The sequence below is a fragment of the Pseudophryne corroboree genome, assembly GCF_028390025.1.
Source record: "Pseudophryne corroboree isolate aPseCor3 chromosome 3 unlocalized genomic scaffold, aPseCor3.hap2 SUPER_3_unloc_6, whole genome shotgun sequence".
Taxonomy (NCBI): domain Eukaryota; kingdom Metazoa; phylum Chordata; class Amphibia; order Anura; family Myobatrachidae; genus Pseudophryne; species Pseudophryne corroboree.
The window spans coordinates 2949938-2974384 of record NW_026967552.1 but is presented as its reverse complement, the minus strand read 5'-3'; the positions used below and the strand labels follow the sequence as shown (position 1 = coordinate 2974384).

Here is a 24447-nt window from a genome sequence, read left to right as displayed (position 1 = left end):
CGCCGTCCACCTCACAGAGCCAGAAGCACTGAAGTCCAGGAGAAGCAAGAAGACTTCGAAATCGGCGGCATGAAGACTTCTGTCTTCACTAACGTAGCGCACAGCACCGCAGCTGTGCGCCATTGCTCCCCAGCACACTTACGTACTCCGGTCACTGTAGGGTGCAAGGTGCTGGGGGGGGCGCCCTGGGCAGCAATAATGTACCTTTTGGCAAAAAGCACCCATATATACAGTCCTAGACTGTATATAGGGATACCCCCGCCATTTTTCCTCACAGTTTAAGTGGGACAGAAGCCCGCCGCTGAGGGGGCGTGGCCTTCTTCCTCAGCACACCAGCGCCATTATTAGTTCAAAGCTCCGCTGGAAGCAAGCTCTCTGGGCTCTCCCCTGCAGTATCCAGGTACTCCAAGGGCAAAAAGAGAGGGGGGGGGGGGGCACATAAATTTAGGCTCAAAACGGTATAAATCAGCAGCTACTGGGTAAACACATATTATAGTGTGTATCCCTGGGTTATAATAGCGCTGTGGTGTGTGCTGGCATACTCCTTCTCTGTCTCTCCAAAAGCCTTTGTGGGGTTCTGTCCTCAGTCAGAGCATTCCCAGTGTGTGTGCGGTGTGTCGGTACGTCAGTGTCGACATGTTTGATGAGGAAGGGTATGTGGAGACGGAGCAGGTGCAGATGGATGTGGTGTCGACACCGCTGGTGCCGACACAAAGTTGGATGGATATGTGGAAGGTGTTAAATGACAATGTAACCTCTTTACATAAGAGGTTGGATAAAGCTGAAGCCGTGGGACAGTCAGGGTCTCACCCAGTGCCTGATCCCACAGTGCAGAGGCCGTCAGGGTCTCAAAAGCGTCCACTGTCTCAGTTAGTCGACACGGAGTCTGGCTCCAGTGTCATCGACGATGAGGCTAAATTGCAGCCTAAAATGACTAAAGCCATCCGCTACATGATTATAGCAATGAAAGATGTATTGCACATTGCTGAGGAAATCCCTGTCCCTGACAAGAGGATTCATATTTTTGGGGAGAAAAAACAAGAGGTAACTTTCCCCCCTTCACATAAATTAAACAAATTATGTGAAAAAGCCTGGGAATCCCCTGAAAAGAAGGTCATAATTCCCAGGAGGCTACTTATGGCGCATCCTTTCCCGACAACGGATAGGTCACGCTGGGAATCTACTCCCAGGGTAGACAAGGCGTTGACACGCTTATCCAAGAAGGTGGCCCTACCGTCTCCGGATACGGCCACCCTAAAGGATCCTGCAGATAGAAAGCAGGAATCAATCCTGAAAGCTGTGTATACACATTCAGGTACTATCCTGAGGCCTGCCATTGCGTCGGCATGGATGTGCAGCGCAGTAGCAGCCTGGACAGATTCTCTGTCTGAGGAGTTAGACACCCTGGACAGAGATAATATCTTACTGACCCTGGGGCATATCAAAGACGCGGTTCTGTATATGCGGGATGCTCAGAGGGACATTTGTTCTCTCAGCTCTAAAGTAAATGCAATGTCCATCTCTGCCAGAAGGGTCTTATGGACTAGGCAGTGGACAGGGGATGCTGATTCGAAAAGACATATGGAGGTTTTACCATATAAGGGTGAAGAATTATTTGGGGACTGTCTCTCAGACCTGATTTCCACGGCGACCGATGGGAAGTCAAAATTCTTGCCGTATGTTTCCTCACAGCCTAAGAAAGCACTGTATTATCAAATGCAGTCCTTTCGTCCCCCAAAGACCAAAAAGGTCAGAGGTGCATCTTTCCTTGCCAGAGGTAAGGGAAAAGGAAAAAAGCTGCATCAGGCAGCCAGTTCCCAGGAGCAGAAGTCCTCCCCGGCCTCCTCTAAATCTGCCGTATGACGCTGGGGCTCCACAGACAGAGCCAGGAGCGGTGGGGGCGCGTCTCAAGAATTTCAGCCACCAGTGGGTGTGTTCACAGGTGGATCCTTGGGCGATACAAATTGTGTCTCAGGGATACAAGCTGGAATTCGAAGAGACTCCCCCTCTACGTTTCCTAAAATCTGCCTTGCCGGCTTCCCCCATGGAGAGGGAAGTAGTGCTGGCGGCAATTCACAAACTATATCTCCAGCAGGTGGTAGTGAAGGTTCCCCTACTTCAGCAGGGAAGGGGTTACTACTCCACCATGTTTGTTGTACCGAAACCGGACGGTTCGGTCAGGCCCATTTTGAATTTAAAGTCCCTGAACATTTATCTAAAGAAATTAAAATTCAAAATGGAATCGCTCAGAGCGGTCATTGCAAGCCTGGAGGAGGGGGATTTCATGGTGTCGCTGGACATCAAGGATGCTTACTTGCATATCCCCATTTTTCCTCCTCATCAGGAATACCTCAGGTTTGTGGTACAGTATTGTCATTACCAATTCCAGACGTTGCCGTTTGGCCTGTCCACGGCACCGAGAATATTTACCAAGGTGATGGCGGAGATGATGATACTCCTTCGGAAGCAAGGAGTTACAATTATCCCATACTTGGACGATCTCCTCATAAAGGCGAGGTCCAGAGAGCAGTTGCTGATCAACGTGGCACACTCTCAGGAAGTGTTGAGACAGCACGGCTGGATCCTGAATATTCCAAAGTCGCAGCTGATTCCTACGACACGTCTGCCCTTCCTGGGCATGATTCTGGACACAGACCAGAAGAAAGTGTTTCTCCCGGAGGAGAAGGCTCAGGAGCTCGTGACTCTGGTCAGAGGGCTCCTAAAACCAAAACAGGTATCGGTGCATCATTACACGCGAGTCCTGGGAAAGATGGTGGCGTCTTACGAGGCCATTCCATTCGGCAGGTTCCATGCAAGGATATTTCAGTGGGACCTGTTGGACAAGTGGTCCGGATCGCATCTTCAGATGCACCGGCTAATCTCCCTGTCCTCCAGGACCAGGGTGTCTCTTTTGTGGTGGCTGCAGAGTGCTCACCTACTAGAGGGTCGCAGTTTCGGCATACAGGACTGGGTCCTGGTGACCACGGATGCAAGCCTCCGAGGGTGGGGGGCAGTCACTCAGGGAAAAAACTTCCAAGGACTGTGGTCAAGTCAAGAGACTTGTCTGCACATCAATATCCTGGAACTAAGGGCAATATACAATACCCTGACTCAAGCGGAGCCTCTGCTCCGAGACAAACCAGTGCTGATCCAGTCAGACAACATCACTGTGGTCGCTCATGTAAACCGCCAGAGCGGCACAAGAAGCAGGGTGGCGATAGCGGAAGCCACCAGGATTCTTCGTTGGGCGGAGAATCACGTACAAGCACTGTCAGCAGTGTTCATTCCGGAAGTGGACAACTGGGAAGCAGATTTCCTCAGCAGACACGACCTACACCTGGAAGAGTGGTGACTTCATCCAGAAGTCTTCTTGCAGATTGTAAATCGATGGGAACTGCCACAGGTGGACATGATGGCGTCCCGTCTCAACAAAAAGCTAAAAATGTATTGCGCCAGGTTAAGGGACCCTCAGGCAATAGCTGTGGACGCTCTGGTAACACCGTGGGTGTTCCAGTTAGTCTATGTGTTTCCTCCTCTACCTCTCATGCCTAAGGTGTTGAGGATCGTAAGGAAAAGAGGAGTAAGAACAATACTCATTGTTCCGGATTGGCCAAGAAGAACTTGGTACCCAGAACTGCAAGAGTTGCTCTCAGAGGACCCGTGGCCTCTGCCTCTCAGACAGGACCTGTTGCAACAGGGACCCTGTCTGTTCCAAGACTTACCGCGGCTGCGTTTGACGGCATGGCGGTTGAACGCCGGATCCTAGCAGAAAAGGGAATTCCGGAGGAAGTTATCCCTACGCTAATAAAGGCTAGGAAGGACGTGACAGCAAAGCATTATCACCGGATATGGCAAAAATATGTTCCTTGGTGTGAGGCCAGGAAGGCCCCTACAGAGGAATTCCAGCTTAGGAGATTCCTACATTTTCTGCAGGCAGGTGTAACTATGGGCCTTAAACTGGGATCCATAAAGGTCCAGATTTCGGCCCTATCCATTTTCTTTCAAAAAGAACTTGCTTTACTGCCTGAGGTTCAGACATTTGTTAAAGGAGTGCTGCATATTCAGCCCCCTTTTGTGCCACCAGTGGCACCGTGGGTATCTCAATGTAGTTTTGGATTTTCTGAAATCCCACTGGTTTGAGCCTCTTAAGACAGTGGAGCTCAAGTATCTCACTTGGAAAGTTGTCTTGCGGTTGGCCTTGGCTTCGGCTAGGCGTGTGTCAGAATTGGCGGCTTTGTCCTGTAAAAGCCCCTACCTGATTTTTCCATGAAGATAGGGCAGAATTGCGTACCTGCCCGCAGTTTCTTTTCACCTAAACCAACCTATTGTGGTACCTGCGGCTACTCGTGACCTGGAGTACTCCAAGTTACTCGATGTAGTCCGGGCTTTGAAGATGTATGTTTCTAGAACGGCTGGAGTCAGAAAAACTGATGCGCTGTTCATTCTGTATACACCCAACAAGCTGGGTGCTCCTGCTTCAAAGCAAACTATTGCTCATTGGATCTGTAACACGATTCAGCAAGCTCATTCTGCGGCTGGACTGCCGCTGCCAAAATCAGTAAAGGTCCATTCCACAAGGAAGGTGGGCTCTTCTTGGGCGGCTGCCCGAGGGGTCTCAGCATTACAACTTTGCCGAGCAGCTACTTGGTCGGGTTCAAACACTTTTGCTAAGTTTTACAAGTTTGATACCCTGGCTAAGGAGGACCTTGAGTTTGCTCATTCGGTGCTGCAGAGTCATCCGCACTCTCTCGCCCGTTTGGGAGCTTTGGTATAATCCTCATGGTCCTTACAGAGTCCCTAGCATCCACTTAGGACGTTAGAGAAAATAAGATTTTACTCACCGGTAAATCTATTTCTCGTAGTCCGTAGTGGATGCTGGGCGCCCGTCCCAAGTGAGGTATTTCTGCAATAAGTGTATATAGTTATTGCGTAATACAGGGTTTTTGGTTATGAGCCATCTGTTCAGTTAGGCTCAGTTTATGTTCATACTGTTAACGGGGTAAGTTTATCACAAGTTGTATGGTGTGATTGGTGTGGCTGGAATGAATCTTACCCTGGGTTCCAAATCTTTTCCTTATAATGTCAGCTCTTCCGGGCACAGTTTCCTTAACTGAGGTCTGGAGGAGGGGCATAGAGGGAGGAGCCAGTGCACACCAGATGTAGTACTAAATCTTTCTTAAAGTGCCCAGTCTCCTGCGGAGCCCGTGTATTCCCCATGGTCCTTACGGAGTCCCCAGCATCCACTACGGACTACGAGAAATAGATTTACCTGTGAGTAAAATCTTATTTTTTTTAGGTAGAACGTCTGTCTAATATTAAAACAGAAGATATAGAGGTAGAAGACACATATGTGATTGATATAAAGGGAGAAGGTCTAGAGGGAGAAGAAGAGATGTATGTGACTGATATAAAGGCAGAAGATATAGAGGAAGAAGAAGAGATGTATGTGACTGATATAAAGGCAGAAGATATAGAGGGAGAAGAAGAGACGTATATGACTGATATAAAGGCAGAAGATATAGAGGGAGAAGAAGACACGTATGTGACTGATATAAAGGCAGAAGATACAGAGGGAGAAGAAGAGACGTATGTGAGGGGTGATCAGCAGTGTAAGGAGGAGGAGATCCCTACAGATATCAGCACAGGTGAGTAATAAACACTTATTACAGAACAGAGTCACATAGTGACATATTCTCCTTGCTCAGTCATTACAGCAATCTCTTATACTACAGCCTCTGTTAGTACAAACTAATGAGGAATATGTATTTTCTCCGTTGGGGAGTCAGGAGACATCAGCCCCTATTATACTCCTGCTCTTCTCCTTACATCATGTCACTGTGTGTTTTACCAGCCCAGACGTCTGACCAGTCCCAACTCCACACTCTAAGGGCAACAGGATCTTAGACGAATCAGTCATGCTTTGCCTGAACACCCAAACATTCTAGAAAGGTATTATGAAACGTAACAGTGGAAAGAATGTCAGACCATATACCATATAGCAATTAAATAGCAAAGAAAATAACGCAAAAAATATACTGTATGCTTTATACCCATAACAAGAACAAATAAATCTGGGCCAAAAATAGATCCATGCCCAGTAACTTAGTCCCAGTTGGCACATGTTACAGTAGGAAACAAACTCTGAGTGTCTGTAACAGTCTTACTCATTTATCATATTTCTTCGAGACGGAAGACAACTCCTCCGGGATTGGTTTAGGTAAAGTGTCATGAAGGACTGTCAACAGGAATGTCCCACTTTTTCAGAATAGCAGGGCCATCCTCGGGGGAAGGTATCACTGTGAAGGCACCGTTTCGCATCACAATAATCTTAGTAGGAAAGCCCCATTTGTATTGCACATTTCCTTGGGTGGAATAGACGCCTTTTGGCCAGCGTCACAGAAGAAATATCCAGATGTAGTTGCAGATTATCCAGGCACTTAGCCGTGGATGAGGAAGACAAAGCGACTTGTAGAATGCATTCTTTAATATGAAAAATGGACCCTGAGCAGAGTGTCCCTTGGTGCCTGGATAGGGGCCTGTTTGGACTTTGGGAGTCTATGGTTCCTATCAATAAGAAGGTCAGCGGCAGAAGCCTTTGGTGGAAGCTTCTGAAAAGAGGACGTGACATAATCCTAAAGCTCAGCATTTGTAACAGAATTCGGAATGCACATTATTCTGATATTATTTCTCCGAGACCTGTCTTCTAAATCAATGACTTTATCACGAATAGAGACCGGGTCTTCCTGAAGGGTGTCATGTGCTGAAATTAGATCTTTGTGAAACACAACAATCTTTCATCTTAGTCTGTACTAGTGCCACTCTCACTGATATCGGACCTCAAAGCTTGAATATTAGAGCGAAGTTCTGAATATATTTCAGTCCTTAAATGTAGATAACATAGAATGTATAGTGCGTAGAGTAATAGGATCATCTAGGATGTCTTAAGATGTCTTCAGCCATTACAGCTGGGCTGTGCGCCTGACAAGAAGAAGCAGACGATGTTGTAGCGGTCTCAGATGGACCACCTGAATTCGAGATACCAAAGATGGGTGGTATTCATGTGACTGCCGGTCGGTCACATGACCTCCTCCACGAGCCCGACGGCTCACTTTCCCGATGGTCGGCATGCCTACCAACAGGGACTATTTCCACTCGTGGGTGTCCACGATACCCATAGAGTGGAGATAGAACCTGTGGCGACCGCAGGTCGCCACCGAGCCCGCAAGGAGCTTGCTGCACTCGCCCCTCCCCGCCGGGATCCCGGCGTCTGTATGCTGCTGGGATCCCGGCGTCGGTATGCTGCTGGGATCCCGGCGTCGGTAAGCTGACCGGCGGTCTGGAGATCGCCGGTCAGCCATACTACACCCCCAAAGAGATGGACAGGTGGGGCCGATTTGGTATCTTTTAACCTTTCTTGGAGGTATGGAAAGCCGGCTACAAAGAGACTGACCTCTCAGAGATGGGAAAATACAAACGATCTATAAATAAAAGGAGCAGTAGTACGCTGTCAGCAGGTTACATCAAGATGACTCTGTTCACAATGACATTCTTGGGGAGACGGGGGGGTTTTGAGCCAAAATTTCAAGTAAACATGATGTAATGCAACTCAAATAACACAGTAATGAGCGAGATATTCCACTAGAGGTCAACGTGATCACAGACGTGAAGCACTCAGCACAGAGAGACACAAATGGCAAAATATATTCAGTGGATAAATCCACAAAATAATATACTGTGAGGTTGTAATCGGAGTGTAATGAGCTGTACTCAGACTATACTTGATACTGGGCTCTGCATGTAGACTGAGAGGAAGTAGATTATAGTGGTACCATATAAATAGAAGGTAATTTCACCTCCAGGCAAATGCTGCAATTTAGTGTAGTGACCCCGGTCCAGCCATCAGGACACTTATTTAGCAGCTTATATCAGTTTTAAACCTTATTGAAGGCAAAGCATGCAATGGGCGGGTACCAGGATTCAAAATGGCAGCCACCTCACTTTCCAATATCATTGCCGGGCTCGGTGACTGTGGGTAGACCGTTCTGTCCCCAGCAATAGTGGGAGCTGCGCACCCATGTGAGTGGGAGAGCATTTGCTCCCACCTGAGGAAAAATTGTCCCCAAGTCAGGTGTTTGGAGCGTGCAGGAAAGACTGGGCGCACTTATCCCCAAAATTCAGTCCGTGGCTTCAGCGGCGTCACTAGGCTGCGACAGTGAACAGTGCTCGGACTGAGCAGAGCGAGCAGCTTTAGGGCAATAGGAGTGGGGGAATTAATAGATTGGGTCTTGGTCCCAGCAGTGGCTGAGAGCTATCAGGTAGATAAGAAGCCACTTAGTGAGGAGAGCTCCAGAAAGCACGTCTGGATGGACCACGCCCCTCTTATTTATTATTTTATATACTAACATGGGTGACAGGTGTGGTTCATCCCTACAAAGGCAGATCCAATCTCTTTCTCATCAGACTCTGTTGTCTTCCCTGCACTCTCACTCAGATGTTCACTGCTGCCAGTAGCACACGTATGAGAAGCAGAAGTATGGCGGCAGCAGTATAGATTCTGATATGTAATTCTCTATATCATACTTACCGTACACACATCATCCTTATTACTATTGAGGGTATAGATGTAAGACACTGATGATGGAGGTGTAACACTGGATTATAACCTAGCAGGTGATGAAGATGATGATTGCAGTGTATTATATGGTGTATTTCATGTAAAATATCCTTATTCCACACCTACTCTGCTGTAGCGATATACCTTATATAAGGGTGAGTAACACATGTACAGGCTTACCAGCGTATGAGCACACACATAAAGGAATGCTACCTTACCAATGCTTCCAGGAGTAACGTTAGGAGACATTTCTCTGATCCATCAGCTCATATGTCTGATGTTATTGTTCATCTAGAATCTCCAATTCATACGATATGTTACCCATCCATTGTTTTACATTGGTGCTGACATAGGACTTGGCGAGTGACTACATCTCCATTTATACTTCATGGTTAGTTACCAGTACAAGAGAGAGATATATCTAAGTCTTATTATAATATTACATTTGTTATTGTGAGTGTTCTCAGGAGGGTGGACACAATGATAGTCTGAGACACAGTATTATAAAGCCTTCATTAAAAGTTATGTTTTATTATACACACACATTTACAATTAAGTGTCCCAGAGAGTCGTCTTCTCATATTGTTTACAAGATTAATATTGTTACAGAAAATGTCACATTTCCATAATGTATTTTATTTCCAGCAGATGGACACGCAAGCAGGAACATCTCAGAAGGACATCTAATGTTATCTCCGGATTGTGACATAAAAGATTATGACAGTAGACAGGATTCTCCAGGAGCTAATCCCATTACCCTAATTATACATCCAGCTCTATCAGCTGGTCCCTCTGATCCTGGGAAATGTTTTCCTGATCACTCTGATATTGGTGCATCTGTTACAGCTCTGACAGTAGATACAGTGTTTCCCTGTTCTATAGATGCCAAATGTTTTACACAGAACACAAAGCTTATTACCCATCAGGCAGGTAAGGCAGGTGAGAGGCCATTTCCATGTTCTGAGTGTGGGAAATGTTTTGCACGGAAATCGCATCTTGTTATACATCAGAGAAGTCACACAGGTGAGAGGCCATATTCTTGCTCTGAGTGTGGGAAATGTTTTTCCCAGAAATCACATCTTGTTCTACATCAGCGAAGTCACACAGATGAGAGGCCGTTTTCTTGCTCTGAGTGTGGGAAATGTTTTTCCCAGAAATCACATCTTGTTCTACATCAGAGAAGTCACACAGGTGAGAAGCCATTTTCTTGCTCTGAGTGCGGGAAATGTTTTTCCCAGAAATCATATCTTGTTGTACATCAGCGAAGTCACACAGGTGAGAAGCCATTTTCTTGCTCTGAGTGTGGGAAATGTGTTAGATGGAAATCACAACTTGTTACTCATTACAGAAGTCACACAGGTGAGAATATATTTCCATGTTCTGAGTGTGGGAAATGTTTTTCCCAGAAATCACATCTTGTTCTACATCAGAGAAGTCACACAGGTGAGAGGCCATTTTCTTGCTCTGAGTGTGGGAAATGTTTTTCCCAGAAATCACATCTTGTTCTACATCAGAGAAGTCACACAGGTGAGAAGCCATTTTCTTGCTCTGAGTGTGGGAAATGTGTTAGATGGAAATCACAACTTGTTACTCATTACAGAAGTCACACAGGTGAGAATATATTTCCATGTTCTGAGTGTGGGAAATGTTCTGCACACAAATCAGATCTTAGAAACCATGAGAGAAGTCACACAGGTGAGAAGGCATTTCTCTAACACCCTAAGTGGATGCTGGGGACTCCGTAAGGACCATGGGGAATAGACGGGCTCCGCAGGAGATAGGGCACTCTAGAAAAGAATTAGGACTACTGGTGTGCACTGGCTACTCCCTCTATGTCCCTCCTCCAGACCTCAGTTAGAATCTGTGCCCGAACGAGAAGGGTGCAACTTAGTGGGCTCTCCTGAGCTTGCTGAGAAGAAAAGTATTTTGTTAGGTTTTATTATTTTCAGAGAGCATTCTGCTGGCAACAGACTCTCTGCTACGTGGGACTGAGTGGAGAGAAACAAACCTTACCAACTGCTGGATAGATTGCGCTTCTTAGGGTACTGGACACCATTAGCTCCAGAGGGATCGAACACAGGTACTGACCATTGGCGGTCCGATCCCGGAGCCGCGTCGCCGTCCCCCTCGCAGAGCCAGAAGCAAGAAGCACGGCGTGGAGTTGAAATCGGCGGCAGAAGACTCCTGTCTTCAGATAAGGTAGCGCACAGCACTGCAGCTGTGCGCCATTGCTCCCACAGCACACCACACACTCCAGTCACTGTAGGGTGCAGGGCGCAGGGGGGGTGCCCTGGGCAGCAATAAGGTACCTTTGGCAAAAGTTTTGCAGACGTACAGGTAGGCACTGTATGTCTGCATGAGCCCCCGCCATTTTTTACACACAAAAACGCGGGACAGAAAGCCGGCAGAAAGTGGCGGGGCTTCTTCCTCAGTACTCACCAGCGCCATTTTCTCTTCAAAGCTCTGCTGGAAGGAAGCTCCCCAGACTCTCCCCTGCAGAATCACGGTAGGGGGGTGAAAAAAGAGGGGGGGCACACAAATTTATGCGCAAAACAGATATTACAGCAGCTACAGGGTAAACACTGAGGTACTGTGTTTGTTGCTGGGTTATATAGCGCTGGGGTGTGTACTGGCAAACTCTCTCTGTTTCCCCAAAAGGCCTGGTGGGGGAATTGTCTTCAAAAGAGCTTTCCCTGTGTGTATGGTGTGTCGGTACGCGTGTGTCGACATGTTTGACGAGGAAGGCTATTTGGAGGCGGAGCGAGAGGAAACAAGTGTGGTGTCGCCGACACCGGATTGGATTGATATGTGGAAGGTTTTAAATGAGAATGTTAATTCCTTACATAAAAGGCTGGATAAAGCAGAAGCCTTGAGACAGTCTGGGTCTCAACCCATGCCTGATTCTACTACGCAGGGGCCGTCGGGGCCTCAAAAGCGTCCACTATCCCAGGTTGTTGACACAGATATCGACACGGAGTCCGACTCCAGCGTCGATGATGAGGAGGCCAGGTTACAACCTAAAATGGCCAAAGCTATAAGATATATGATTATAGCTATGAAGGAAGTGTTACACATCTCCTAGGAAAGCCCTGTCCCTGACAAGAGGGTTAATATGTTTGGGGAAAAGAGACAAATGGTGACCTTTCCCCCGTCTCATGAATTAAATGAGTTATGTGAGAGAGCTTGGGAATCACCAGATAAGAAACTGCTGATCCCTAAAAGGATGCTAATGGCGTACCCCTTCCCGCCAACGGACAGGTTACGCTGGGAATCCGCCCCGAGGGTAGACAAAGCGCTGACATGCTTGTCAAAAAAGGTGGCCCTATTGTCACAGGATACGGCAGCCTTAAAAGATCCTGCAGATAGAAAGCAGGAAGCTATCCTTAGGTCCATATACACACATTCTGGTACCATTCTTAGACCGGCCATTGCGTTGGCATGGATATGTAGTGCAGTAGCAGCATGGGCTGATATGTTATCTGAAGAGATTGATATACTGGACAAGGATACTATAGTACTGACATTGGGGCATATAAAAGACACTGTCCTCTATATGAGAGATGCTCAGAGGAATATTGCCATGCTGAGCTCTAGAATAAATGCTATATCGATTTCAGCCAGAAGGGGCCTATGGACTCGACAGTGGACAGGTGATGCCGACTCTAAGCGGCACATGGAGGTTTTACCTTACAAGGGTGTGGAATTATTTGGGGAAGGTCTGTTGGACCTAGTGGCCACAGCTACGGCTGGGAAGTCAAATTTTTTACCGTTTATTCCATCACAACCTAAGAAAGCACCGTATTATCAGATGCAGTCCTTTCGTTCACAGAAGGGTAAGAAAGTCCGAGGTGCGTCCTTTCTTGCCAGAGGCAAGGGTAGAGGAAGGAAGCTGCATAACACAGCTAGTTCCCAGGAACAGAAGTCCTCCCCGGCTTCAACTAAGTCCACCGCATGACGCATCTCTGAAGTTTCAGCCACCAGTGGGTTCGCTCACAAGCAGATCCCTGGGTTTTGCAGATAGTATCTCAGGGGGTACAGGCTGGAATTCGAGGAGACGCCTCCTCACCGCCTCCTAAAATAGGCTCTGCCGACATCCCCCATAGAAAGGGAGTTGGTACTAGCGGCGATCCAGAAATTGTACATCCAGCAGGTGGTGGTGGAGTTCCCCCCCCTGCAACGGGGAGAGGGTATTATTCCACGTTATTTGTGGTACCGAAACTGGACGGTTCGGTCAGGCCCATTGTGAACTTAAAATCCCTGAACGTTTACCTGAAACGGTTCAAGTTCAAGATGGAATCGCTAAGAGCGGTCATTGCGAGCCTGGAAGAAGGGTATTTTATGGTGTCGCTGGACATAAAGGATGCTTACCTGCATGTCCCGATTTATCCACCTCATCAAGAGTACCTCAGATTTGTGGTACAAGATTGTCACTACCAATTCCAGACGTTGCCGTTTGGTCTCTCGACGGCACCGAGGATATTTACCAAGGTAATGGCAAAAATGATGATGATCCTGCGGAAGCAGGGAATCACAATTATCCCATACTTGGATGATCTCCTTATAAAGGCAAGGTCCAGGGAACAGTTGCTGATCAGTGTAGCACGCTCTCAGGAAGTGTTGCAGCAACACGGCTGGATTCTAAATCTCCCAAAGTCGCAGTTGATCCCTATGACTTGTCTGCCTTTCCTGGGCATGATTCTGGACACAGACCAGAAGAGGGTGTATCTCCCAACGGAGAAGGCACAGGAACTCATGACCCTGGTCAGAGAATTATTGAAGCCAAGACAGGTGTCGGTGCATCAGTGCACACGAGTCCTAGGAAAGATGGTGGCATCATACGAGGCCATTCCCTTTGGAAGGTTCCATGCAAGGACCTTTCAATGGGATCTGTTGGACAAGTGGTCCGGATCACATCTACAGATGCATCGGCTGATCACTCTATCCCCCAGGGCAAGGGTGTCTCTGCTGTGGTGGCTGCAGAGTGCTCACCTTCTCGAGGGCCGAAGATTCGGCATTCAGGACTGGTTCCTGGTGACCACGGATGCAAGCCTCCGAGGGTGGGGAGCAGTCACACAGGGAAGAAATTTCCAAGGCCTGTGGTCAAGTCAGGAGACTTGTCTGCACATAAACATCCTGGAACTAAGGGCCATTTACAACGCCCTACGTCAGGCAGTAAACCTGCTTCAAGACAAATCGATGCTGATTCAATCAGACAACATCACCGCAGTGGCTCATGTAAACCGTCAAGGCGGCACAAGGAGCAGGGTGGCGATGACAGAAGCCACCAGGATTCTTCGTTGGGTGGAGAATCGCGTAAAAGCACTATCAGCAGTGTTCATCCCGGGAGTGCACAACTGGGAGGCAGACTTCCTCAGCAGACACGACCTCCACCCGGGAGAATAGGGACTTCATCCAGAAGTCTTCACACAGGTCACAGACCGGTGGGAACTGCCACAAGTGGACATGATGGCGTCCCGACTGAACAAAAAACGACAGCGGTACTGCGCCAGGTCAAGAGACCCTCAGGCGATTGCTGTGGACGCACTAGTAACACCGTGGGTGTTCCAGTCGGTTTTTGTGTTTCCCCCTCTTCCTCTCATACCCAAGGTATTGAGAATCATAAGAAAAAGAGGAGTGAGAACAATTCTCATTGTTCCAGATTGGCCAAGAAGGGTTTGGTATCCGGATCTGCAAGAAATGCTCACAGAGGACCCATGGCCTCTGCCCTTAAGACAGGATCTGTTACAACAGGGGCCCTGTTTGTTCCAAGACTTACCGAGGCTGCGTTTGACGGCATGGCGGTTGAACGCCGGATCCTAGCAGAAAAGGGGATTCCGGATGAGGTTATTCCTACGCTTATTAAGGCTAGGAAGGATGTAACATCTAAGCATTATCACCGTATATGGCGAAAATATGTTGCTTGGTGTGAAGCCCGGAAGGCTCCTACAGAGGAATTCCAGCTGGGCCGATTCATTCACTTCCTACAATCGGGAGTGTCTCTTTGGGCCTAAAATTGGGATCCATTAAGGTCCAGATTTCGCGCCTATCCATTTTCTTTCAAAAAGAACTGACAGCTCTTCCTGAAGTTCAGACCTTTGTGAAGGGAGTGCTTGCATATACAGCCCCCGTTTGTGCCTCCAGTGGCACCTTGGGATCTTAACGTGGTGTTGAGTTTCCTAAAATCACACTGGTTTGAACCACGAAGAACAGTGGAGTTAAAATATCTCACCTGGAAGATGGTTATGCTTCTAGCTCTGGCTTCAGCCAGGCGTGTATCGGAATTGGCGGCTTTGTCACATAAAAGCCCCTATCTGGTTTTTCATATGGACAGGGCAGAATTGCGGATGCGTCCACAATTTCTGCCCAAGGTGGTGTCATCTTTTCATATAAACCAACCTATTGTGGTGCCTGTGGCTACAAGGGACTTGGAGGATTCAGAGTTACTAGATGTAGTGCGGGCTTTGAAGATTTATGTGGCCAGAACGGCTAAGGTCAGGAAAACGGAGTCGCTGTTTGTCCTGTATGCATCCAACAAGCTGGGTGCTCCTGCTTCAAAGCAGACTATTGCTCGCTGGATCTGTAACACGATTCAGCAGGCTCATTCTGCGGCTGGACTGCCGCTGCCAAAATCCGTAAAGGCCCATTCCACAAGGAAGGTGGGCTCTTCTTGGGCGGCTGCCCGAGGGGTCTCGGCATTACAGCTTTGCCGAGCAGCTACTTGGTCAGGGGCAAACACGTTTGCAAAGTTCTACAGGTTTTATACCCTGGCTGAGGGGACCTTGAGTTTGCTCATTCGGTGCTGCAGACTCATCCGCACTCTCCCACCCGTTTGGGAGCTTTGGTATAATCCCCATGGTCCTTACGGAGTCCCCAGCATCCACTTAGGACGTTAGAGAAAATAAGATTTTACTCACCGGTAAATCTATTTCTCCTAGTCCGCAGTGGATGCTGGGCGCCCGTCCCAAGTGCGGACTTCTTCTGCAATACTTGTATATAGTTATTGCTTAATAAAGGGTTATGTTACATCAGGTTGTCTGATGGTTGTAATTGTTCATACTGTTAACTGGGTTTGAGTATCACAAGTTATACGGTGTGATTGGTGTGGCTGGTATGAGTCTTACCCGGGATTCCAAAATCCTTTCCTTGTAATGTTAGCTCGTCCGGGCACAGTTTCCTTAACTGAGGTCTGGAGGAGGGGCATAGTGGGAGGAGCCAGTGCACACCAGTAGCCCTAATTCTTTTCTAGAGTGCCCGATCTATTCCCCATGGTCCTTACGGAGTCCCCAGCATCCACTACGGACTACGAGAAATAGATTTACCGGTGAGTAAAATCTTATTTTTCTTGCTCTCAGTGCGGGAAATGTTTTACACAGAAATCACAACTTGTTACACATCACAGAAGTCACACAGGTGAGAAGCCATTTCCATACTCTGAGAAATAAATCAACTCTTGTTGCACACATTAGATATCATTCAGGTGAGGAACCATTTTAATCTTCTGGAGTATACTCATCATTGCCAGGCGTTGTTCTTCAAGATTCTTATCCTATCTCCTATGCTTTTTGCAATATACATGCTACTGCCAGGTGAAATAGTCAGATGTCATGTCCTCATCTACCACTGCTATGCAGATGACCTGTCTTTTGCTCCGGGTACTGAGAAACCAGTACCAATCCTAAATGGTTGTCTAGCTGAGCTCCAGGTGTTGGTGATGCCAGTTGGCTGTGACTCAGTACTGGTGAAACAGGTCCTTATGATAGAAGCTCACCAATAAACGGCAGGGCTACAACTCAGCTTTACTACCAACCAGACGCCACATAACACCCATTCTCTATTCCCTCCACCGGCTGCCTGTAAGATGGTGACTGTTACATAATCTACTGACTCTCCCAGCCCTACATGACCAGGGTCCAAGGTACCAGAAGCAGCTTCTGACTCCTTACTGTCCTACTTGCTTTCATCTGCAGATGGACTGTTACCAGCAATACCAAGAAACCCCAAGCAGTGCTGAGATGTCAGGGGGAGACAGGGTGGGTGGCACTAGTGCTGTATCGGTGGCACTGTCTGGGTAATATTATCCCCAAGCAGAGCTGAGGGGTACTCAGGGTGGCTGGCAGTAGTGGGGACTGCAGGAGGCAGTGTCTGTGTGAGAATCTTGTCCTCAAGCAGAGTTAAGGTGTCAGAGGGGGAGACAAGGTGGTGGAAGTAGTGGAAAGGAGAGAGGGCGGGTGGCAGTAGTGGGGAGGGGACGGGCTGGGTGGCAGTAGTGGGGGTGAGGCAGGGTGAGTGGCATTAGTGGAGGGAGGCAGGGCGGTGGCAGTAGTGTGGGTGGAGACAGGGTGGGTAGCAGTAGTGGGGGGAGACAGGGTGAATGGAATTAGTGGAGGGAGACAGGGCGGTGGCATTTGTGGAGGGTGGCAGTAGTGGGGGGAGCCAGGGTGGGTGGCAGTAGTGGGGGGAGCCAGGGTGGGTGGCAGTAGTGGGGGGAGACAGGGTGGTTGACAGCAGTGGGGATAGACAGGACAGGTGACAGTAGTGGGGGGAGACAGGGCGGGTGACAGTAGTGGGGGGAGACAGGGTGGTTGACAGCAGTGGGGATAGACAGGACGGGTGACAGTAGTGGGGGGAGACAGGGCGGGTGGCAGTAGTGGGGGGAGACAGGGCGGAGGGCCGCAGTGCAGTACCAGGGGCTGCTGGAGACAGTAAAGAGGTGTATGGGTCCCGCACAGAACCAGTTGATAATTAGACTTAATGATGATTATGCTTCCTTATTTCTAATTAATCCCTTGTATGTGTTACTGTTATTTGCTGTGTCAGCCTTTATGTGTGTTCTGTGTAATAATCCTGAAAGTAGTGCTGCTACCGATCTCATATCATTTGTAGTAACTTGGAAAAGATGAGATATGAGGTGCACTCTGGAAGCTTATAGGGGGTTAATCAGAGATGAACGCAGATGTGACATCACACAGCCCCTGGAAAATGGTTCCGGCCCACCCGCGTTCACCCCTCAGGGATGCGACCGCAATGTGTTTGTCTGCGTGGCCGCTGGGCATGCATATTTTTCCAACACCAGCAAACTGCTGCAGGCCGCTATTGCGGTTGGGTCTGAATGACCCCCATAGGCTGTTGTGCAGAGTAAAGTATTTTTTAAGTTTAAAATATAGAGAAAAATCTGTATTAAAGATATGAAATAAAGTGTAAAAAGAAGATTTCCGTTGAGTCTTTTTATGTGTCTGTGTATTATATTATTATCAGATAATTGTCGCTATGGTGACAGAAACAATTTCCTGTTAATGTGTCACTTGTATTGTTACTTTTGTGTCCACATAATATCAGTGTTGCTGTGTATAAATATCCCGTCTGGTGTGTACACACGCTGTCATTTTGGCTATGTCCAATGTGACAGCTCATGTGAATATTGAGGTAACATTACAGGGGAAGGGGGTCTCTTTCTGTGTAAATAAATAGTGGCAGACGTTTTATATCAGTGCGTTTCTGTGGAGTGGGGGCAGTGGCCTGGCAGGAAGCTGCAATTACATCATGTGACTTCCTCTTATTTCTTAATTTGTGTGTGTATATTTTTTTTAATTATTATTTGTCTGTTCAAAGGTTTTTTTTGTTTTTTTTATTGTAGGGGAATTAGGGTTGTTGTATTTTTTTTTTTAAACAAAGTATTTTTATTTCGAAAGAGAGTAGTTTGCATACAGACATTGCATAACAGGAACACATTAAACACGTAATGACATGTCCTCATCGGGGAACAGCATTCACTTTCGACTTATTTTCAAACTGTAATTTGCTCATAGGCGCATAGGAATGTACAGTTATATATACCATTATTTTGCATAATCCGTACACTCTAGTATTCATGAAATCACATTATACTTTATTTTGTTTCCCCCCCCCCCCCCCCTCAAATATAACACTTACGGACAACCCGTCCGAGTAAAACCCTTTAAAAAAGAAGAAGAAAACAATCAGAAACCAAACACAGAGAAACCCAGAAATAAAAAAATAAAGAAACAAAGACAAAAAACATTATGGGGAAGAGGACACATTGGGGGATACTAGCACTCTAACTCCTACCCTGTCCAGCTGGGCACAGAGCCACTCTCTCATTCACAACCCATTGGGTGAGAGGGAAGCCTATAGCCCTAGAAGATCATAACTTGGCAAATCCAGGACCTGTTAGTAACCCTATCACCATTAAGTTGTAGGGTCTGGGACGGAGTATATGGATTCCAGCCATAGAGACCAAATTCTTTCAAATTTAGCGGAGGCATTATGTTTCCTATAAATGTAACGTTCCTTAAAAACAGTGTTGTTTATTCGTGCCTTAAGAGCGGGGAGTGTAGGGCCCTTAGGGGCCATCCATAGCCTCGCAATGCTCACCTTCGCCAATGCACATATGTTGCGAGCATATAGGCCCTCTGGACTAGACACAAAGTCAGAACCACCCATTCCCAGGATGCAAAATTGCGGAGTAAGCATGGCCTCGTCCACCCCTGTGTTCCACAGAATGGATCCGACCCCCGCCCAGAAAGCCCGCAACACCGGACAATCCCAAATGAGGTGCCAAAAAGTACCTGCAGTCATCCCACACTTAGGGCAGTCATCCCACACGACCCGTCCCGAATTTGGCTAGTCTGGCCGGGGTCATATATATTCTATGCAAAAGGAAGTATTGTATCTGTTGATACCTGATGGATTTGGTAACCGTGCACGGAGTTTCCAAAGCAAGGGCCCAGTTCTCTTCATCTATGGGGCCCAGATCCTGCTCCCATTTGACACGGAGACGTGTCAAAGGATCTATATGGAGTTTGGCGAGTAGATAACCATAAGCATGGGAAATCATCTTAACTCGACCCAGCATACTTACAAAGGTCTTAATGGGAAATTGTATAATTTTAGGGGGGGAATTGGGACTGCAAGGCATGTCTGAGTTGGAGATATCTAAAAAAAATAGGAATTAGGCAAATTAAACTCATCTTTTAGTTGTTGGAAGGATTTGAGCGTATTATCCGTATAAAGGTGATTTATGGAAATCATTGATTTAGGGGCCCAAACTTCCCTCCCCTCGAGCGCGTATAGTTCAGGGAGCCATTTAGAATACCAGAGGGGGGTGTCCGGGTCCAATCCATCAAATTTCAAAAGAATTTTTAGTGCCTGCCACACCTTCATGGCTTGGTATATAAGAGGACGGAGGAACCGGGCCAAGCTCCCACTCAGCAACACCTGCAGGGGGGATAAGTCGGGGAAGTAGCATTGTACAAATACCCAGTATAGGGAAGTGACGCCAGTATCCTGCACCCATGCACTAATATGAGACAGCTGAGCGGCATAGTAGTACATCTGAAAGTTTGGCAAGGCCAGACCTCCGTCGCTGTGCAGCCTGGTGAGAGTGTTCAGTTGTATTCTAGGACGTTTGTTAGCCCATATTAAAGAAGACAGGACACTATTCAATTTTCTAAAGAAGGATGGATTAATATATACAGGGGATTGGAGAACCACATATAGAATCTTAGGTAGTAGTATCATTTTTACGAGTCTGACCCTGCCAGATACAGTCAATGGAAGCTTACACCAAGTCTTGGATTTACAAGTAATTTGTTGCATGATCGGATCAAGGTTCAAAGGTGTAAAGTCAGAGGGGTCATTGGTTATCTGAATCCCAAGATATTTAAATTTCGCCGTCCAGCATAGCGGTAGGGAGATTTTAGGAACAGCAGGGGGGGGGGGGGCAATCACAGGCATAATAGAGGACTTAGACCAGTTAATATGAAGGCCTGAATATACACCGAACTCCTCAATCAATTGCAACACTGTAGGCATAGACCTGGTGTAATCCTGCAGAAACAACAGCATGTCGTCAGCGTAAAGGGCAATCCTATCCTCACGAGGGCCGGTATGAATGCCCACCACGCCTGGGTAGGACCTTATTAGACAGGCCAAGGGTTCGATGGCCAGGGCAAACAAGGTTGGGGACAGAGGACATCCCTGCCTGGTCCCGCGAAACAGGCGGAACGAGGGAGAGATATAGCCATTCACTGAGATTCTGGCAGTCGGGTGCTGATAAAGCAATTTAATCCATTTTATAAAATTAGGCCCGAAACCCATAGCTGTCATGACCTCCCATAGATAGGACTACTCGGTACTGTCAAATGCCTTGGCGGCATCCAGCGAGACCACTACCGAGTCAGAGGGGAAGTCGTATGGGATTTGTAAGATGGTATATAATCTATGTAGGTTAATAGAAGTGGACATCCCTGGCATAAAGCCGGTCTGATCGGAGTGGATAATGGAAGTAATTACGGTGTTGAGTCGAACTGCTAAAATCTTTGCCAGGATCTTAGCGTCAGTGGGAATCAATGATATCGGTCTATAGGATTCTGGGGATCTAGGGTCTTTTCCGGGCTTCGGGATAACTATAATAATCGCCTCCGCCATAGAGGGGGGAAGTTGATCATTAACAAAAATATCAGAATACAGGGTGTGAAGCCTAGGACCGAAGAAATCAATGTGGGTCTTGTATACCTCTGAGGGGATGCCGTCATAGCCCGGTGCCTTGCCGCTGGGAGACAAGCCAATAGCCGCCGTTACCTCTTCCAGAGTTAAGGGTGCCTCCAGCATCTCAGAGGCCTCCGGTGGGAGTGTGGGTAGGGGATGTCGAGTCTACCAGTTGTGACCTGTAGACCTCAGCATAGTAGGAGCGGAATAGCTGCGCAATTTCCGGCGTGGTGTTCACAAGGGCGCCATCGCTACCGGTCATCTGAGCAATTGTAGAACCTGGGCGGTCACTGTGCACCAATCGAGCCAACAGGCCACCTGGCCTATCGCCCTGCATGTAAATATTAGTAGCCTGAAATAGAAGCGAGCGCGAGTTTTTATCAGACAGATGAGCCACCCATGCCGACTGGGCCGCCAGCCAGCGTACCTTCTGCGCAGGGGTGCCATCCACCAAGTATCTAGATTCCAAATCCCTGGCGTCACTCTCAAGGGCTCGCTCTCTCTCCCTGCAGGACATTTTGAGGGCAGAAATACGTCTAATATACGTTCCCCTTAAGAATGCCTTAAATGAATCCTAAACCACTGTTCCGGGGGCCGAGCCTACATTGTCAGTAAAGTATCCCTCCCACTGAGTCACCTGGTCAGAGCAGTCACCTATTTGCAGCAGCCAGGATGGATGCAGTTTCCAATAAGATTGACCCCTCTGGCTCACCATAGCGAGAGTCAACACCATAGGGGAGTGATCAGATATATCCCGGGCCTCGTACTGCACGTCAACCACCCTAGGGAGAAGAACGGGGGAGAGTAGGGTCATATCGATCCTGGAGAACGAACCATGCGTGCCAGAGAAGCATGAAAACTGTCTAGTTGTAGGGTGCCGAGCTCTCCACACATCCACCCACTGCAAATTATTCAGAAAATCAGCAAATTTAGTAGGACTAGAGCGGACCCCAGCAGCCTGCGGAGAGCGCCATCTGTCTAAAGCTAAATTCATGACATTGTTAAAGTCACCCAAGCAGATTACCGGGGTGTCCGGAGAGGAGGCTATGAATGAAGCGGCTTGCTGTAGTATATCGTACGAGAATGGGGGGGGGGGGATATAAACCGCCAGTATGTAGTAGGGTTGGGAACTTAGTCTACATTCAAGGAACACAAATCGACCGTATTTGTCAGTCTTGACCGATACCAGCTCAAATTGGACCGATTTCTTTATCAGGATTGACACACCCCTGGAGGAAGAGGAGTGAGAAGCGTGATAGGCCCAGCCCACCCAGGGTCTTCTAAGTGACAGTAACCTATTCCCCTCCAAGTGAGTCTCGCAGAGACATGCAACATCCGGGCCATATTTCCGAAGTGTAGTTAATACTAAGGAACGCTTTATCTTATTATTTAAACCTCGAACATTCCATGTCGGACAATTTCAAATTAGCCATAGATCTGGTAATATTCTATGTAGTAACCTGAAGATACAGTCCAGTGAATATTCCTGGAAATTGTTAGTGAGGGTAATAACAGTGCTATACTACTCAATCCCTGACTCTCAATCGACAGTATCCAATGCATCAGACATACTTCCCACATCAAAATGAATGTACTCCAAAACAAATTTAAGCATGAGAAAAATAACAAACTGTAGAAAGAAAAAAACTTGTGTAAGGCACAGCAACAAGCTGTTCGCTGAACTCTCCCCCCCCCCTCCCCGTATACCACCCCTAACTTCGGCATACTTAAATACCAAACTACCGTTTCTATCTCTCAAGGGCCAAATACTAAACAAAACCCTTAACCAAAGTCAAGCGATCAAGAGAAAGAAAAGAAAAAAGTCCTGAGCCACCAACGCCAAGGGGGGGCTCCCTGGACAATGGGTAGATGCCTTTGGTGGTCCCAACCGATCATTAGATAGTACAGGGCCTCAATCCGGTGCCATCTGGCGCGCTCCCGGTGCATATCTGTCCAGCCATTGGGCCGCCTCTCTAGGGGAATTGAAGAATTTGGTTTCCCTGTCCGCTACCACCCGGAGTCGGGAGGGGAATAGCATAGAGTAGGAGAGGTTCAGGTCTCTGAGGAGCCTCTTGATAGGCATAAACTGGGCTCGATCCTTCTGGACTTCCGCGGCAAAATCAGGAAAAGCAGATACGGTAACCCCATTCCTGGTAAGGGGCCTTTTGTGCGTCCCAACCGGAGGACCGAGTCACGGTCCTTATAATGCAGAAATTTGGATATGAAGGAGTGCGGAGGGGCGCCAGGAGGTAGAGGACGAGATGGTATCCGGTGTGCACGCTCTACCGTAAACTGTGCCGTGAAGGATTCAGCGCCGTACAGTTCCTTAAGCCATGACTCCAGGAAGACCTCAGGCTGGGAGCCCTCCTCCTTCTCCGGCAGGCCCACAAATCGCACATTATTTCTACGTAGCCGACCCTCTGTCTAGTAATTTGGATTGAAGGGATGTTACTTGCTGGGTTACCGTGGAAATAGATTGTTTCATAGGACCGCACATATCCTCCAGATTCGAGACACGTGTTTCTGCCTCTCCCACTCTCTCTCGTATGCGCTGGACGTCCTGCCGAAGCAGTGAGATCACTCTGCACTTTCTCCATCTTATCTGAAAGACGCTGTTCTGATCCAGCTATTGCCTCCAGCACTTGTTGAAGGGATGGAGCTGCGGGTGTGTTAGGGGATTCAGCAGCTGTTGCAGATGGGGAGTAGGAGTGGGACGGAGAGGCCCCCTGCGAAGCAGCCTGCGAGGCCCGTTGGTTTAGTGGGTAAGGTTGTCTGGCAAATTTCTCCAGCTTCGCCGCAGCTGTGCGCTGGCCGTCCCGAACCATGACGGACAATAGATAGTAACAGACACTCCGGTATAATCTCAGGTCAAAAGCGTAGAAGGAGACTTCAGCAATGAGTGAATTTTAGGGTTGTAATAAGCAGAAACACATCCGCAGCTGGTCTCCAAAGTAGTAGGCAAATGTAAAAGAAAGTACTGGCAGAGTCTCAGAATATAGGTGAGAGCAGGAGCGATGCAGTTATTTAGTATGTAAAGTAAGACAGCAACTGAAGTCAGAGTGTAATTTGATCCCAGGAGGTAGAAGTCACTCACCAGTTACATATCAGGCAGCCTTTAAGTGAGAGTGTTCCCTCTATGACTGGAAGCAGCAGTCCAGAGCAGTGGGGCCGTACATGCAGCTATCCACGAAATGGCCACCACACACAGTGCCCTTTTCTTCCCTCCAGGATTTGCTGGGTACGTTCCGAAGGGTCAGGGCTCCGATCTGCAGCCCACAAGTAGGAGGGTGACCAGCCGTCGTCCCCACACTGCCCCGCGTCGTCCA

General features: G+C 47.9%; 2 protein-coding genes across 2 annotated transcripts in view; both read left to right on the top strand.

The window, feature by feature from the left end:
• Positions 1 to 10352, top strand: part of LOC134984507 (zinc finger protein 585A-like) — a 201488-nt gene extending 191136 nt beyond the window's left edge. The window contains exon 3 of the mRNA XM_063950077.1: positions 9554 to 10352. Coding sequence (XP_063806147.1) covers positions 9554 to 10329 — 776 coding nt within the window. The 3' untranslated portion in view covers positions 10330 to 10352. The remainder of the gene's footprint in view (positions 1 to 9553) is intronic.
• LOC134984491 (oocyte zinc finger protein XlCOF22-like) overlaps positions 1 to 24447 on the top strand; it is a 350792-nt gene that overhangs the window by 112850 nt on the left and 213495 nt on the right. The gene's annotated exons all lie outside the window — the stretch shown is intronic.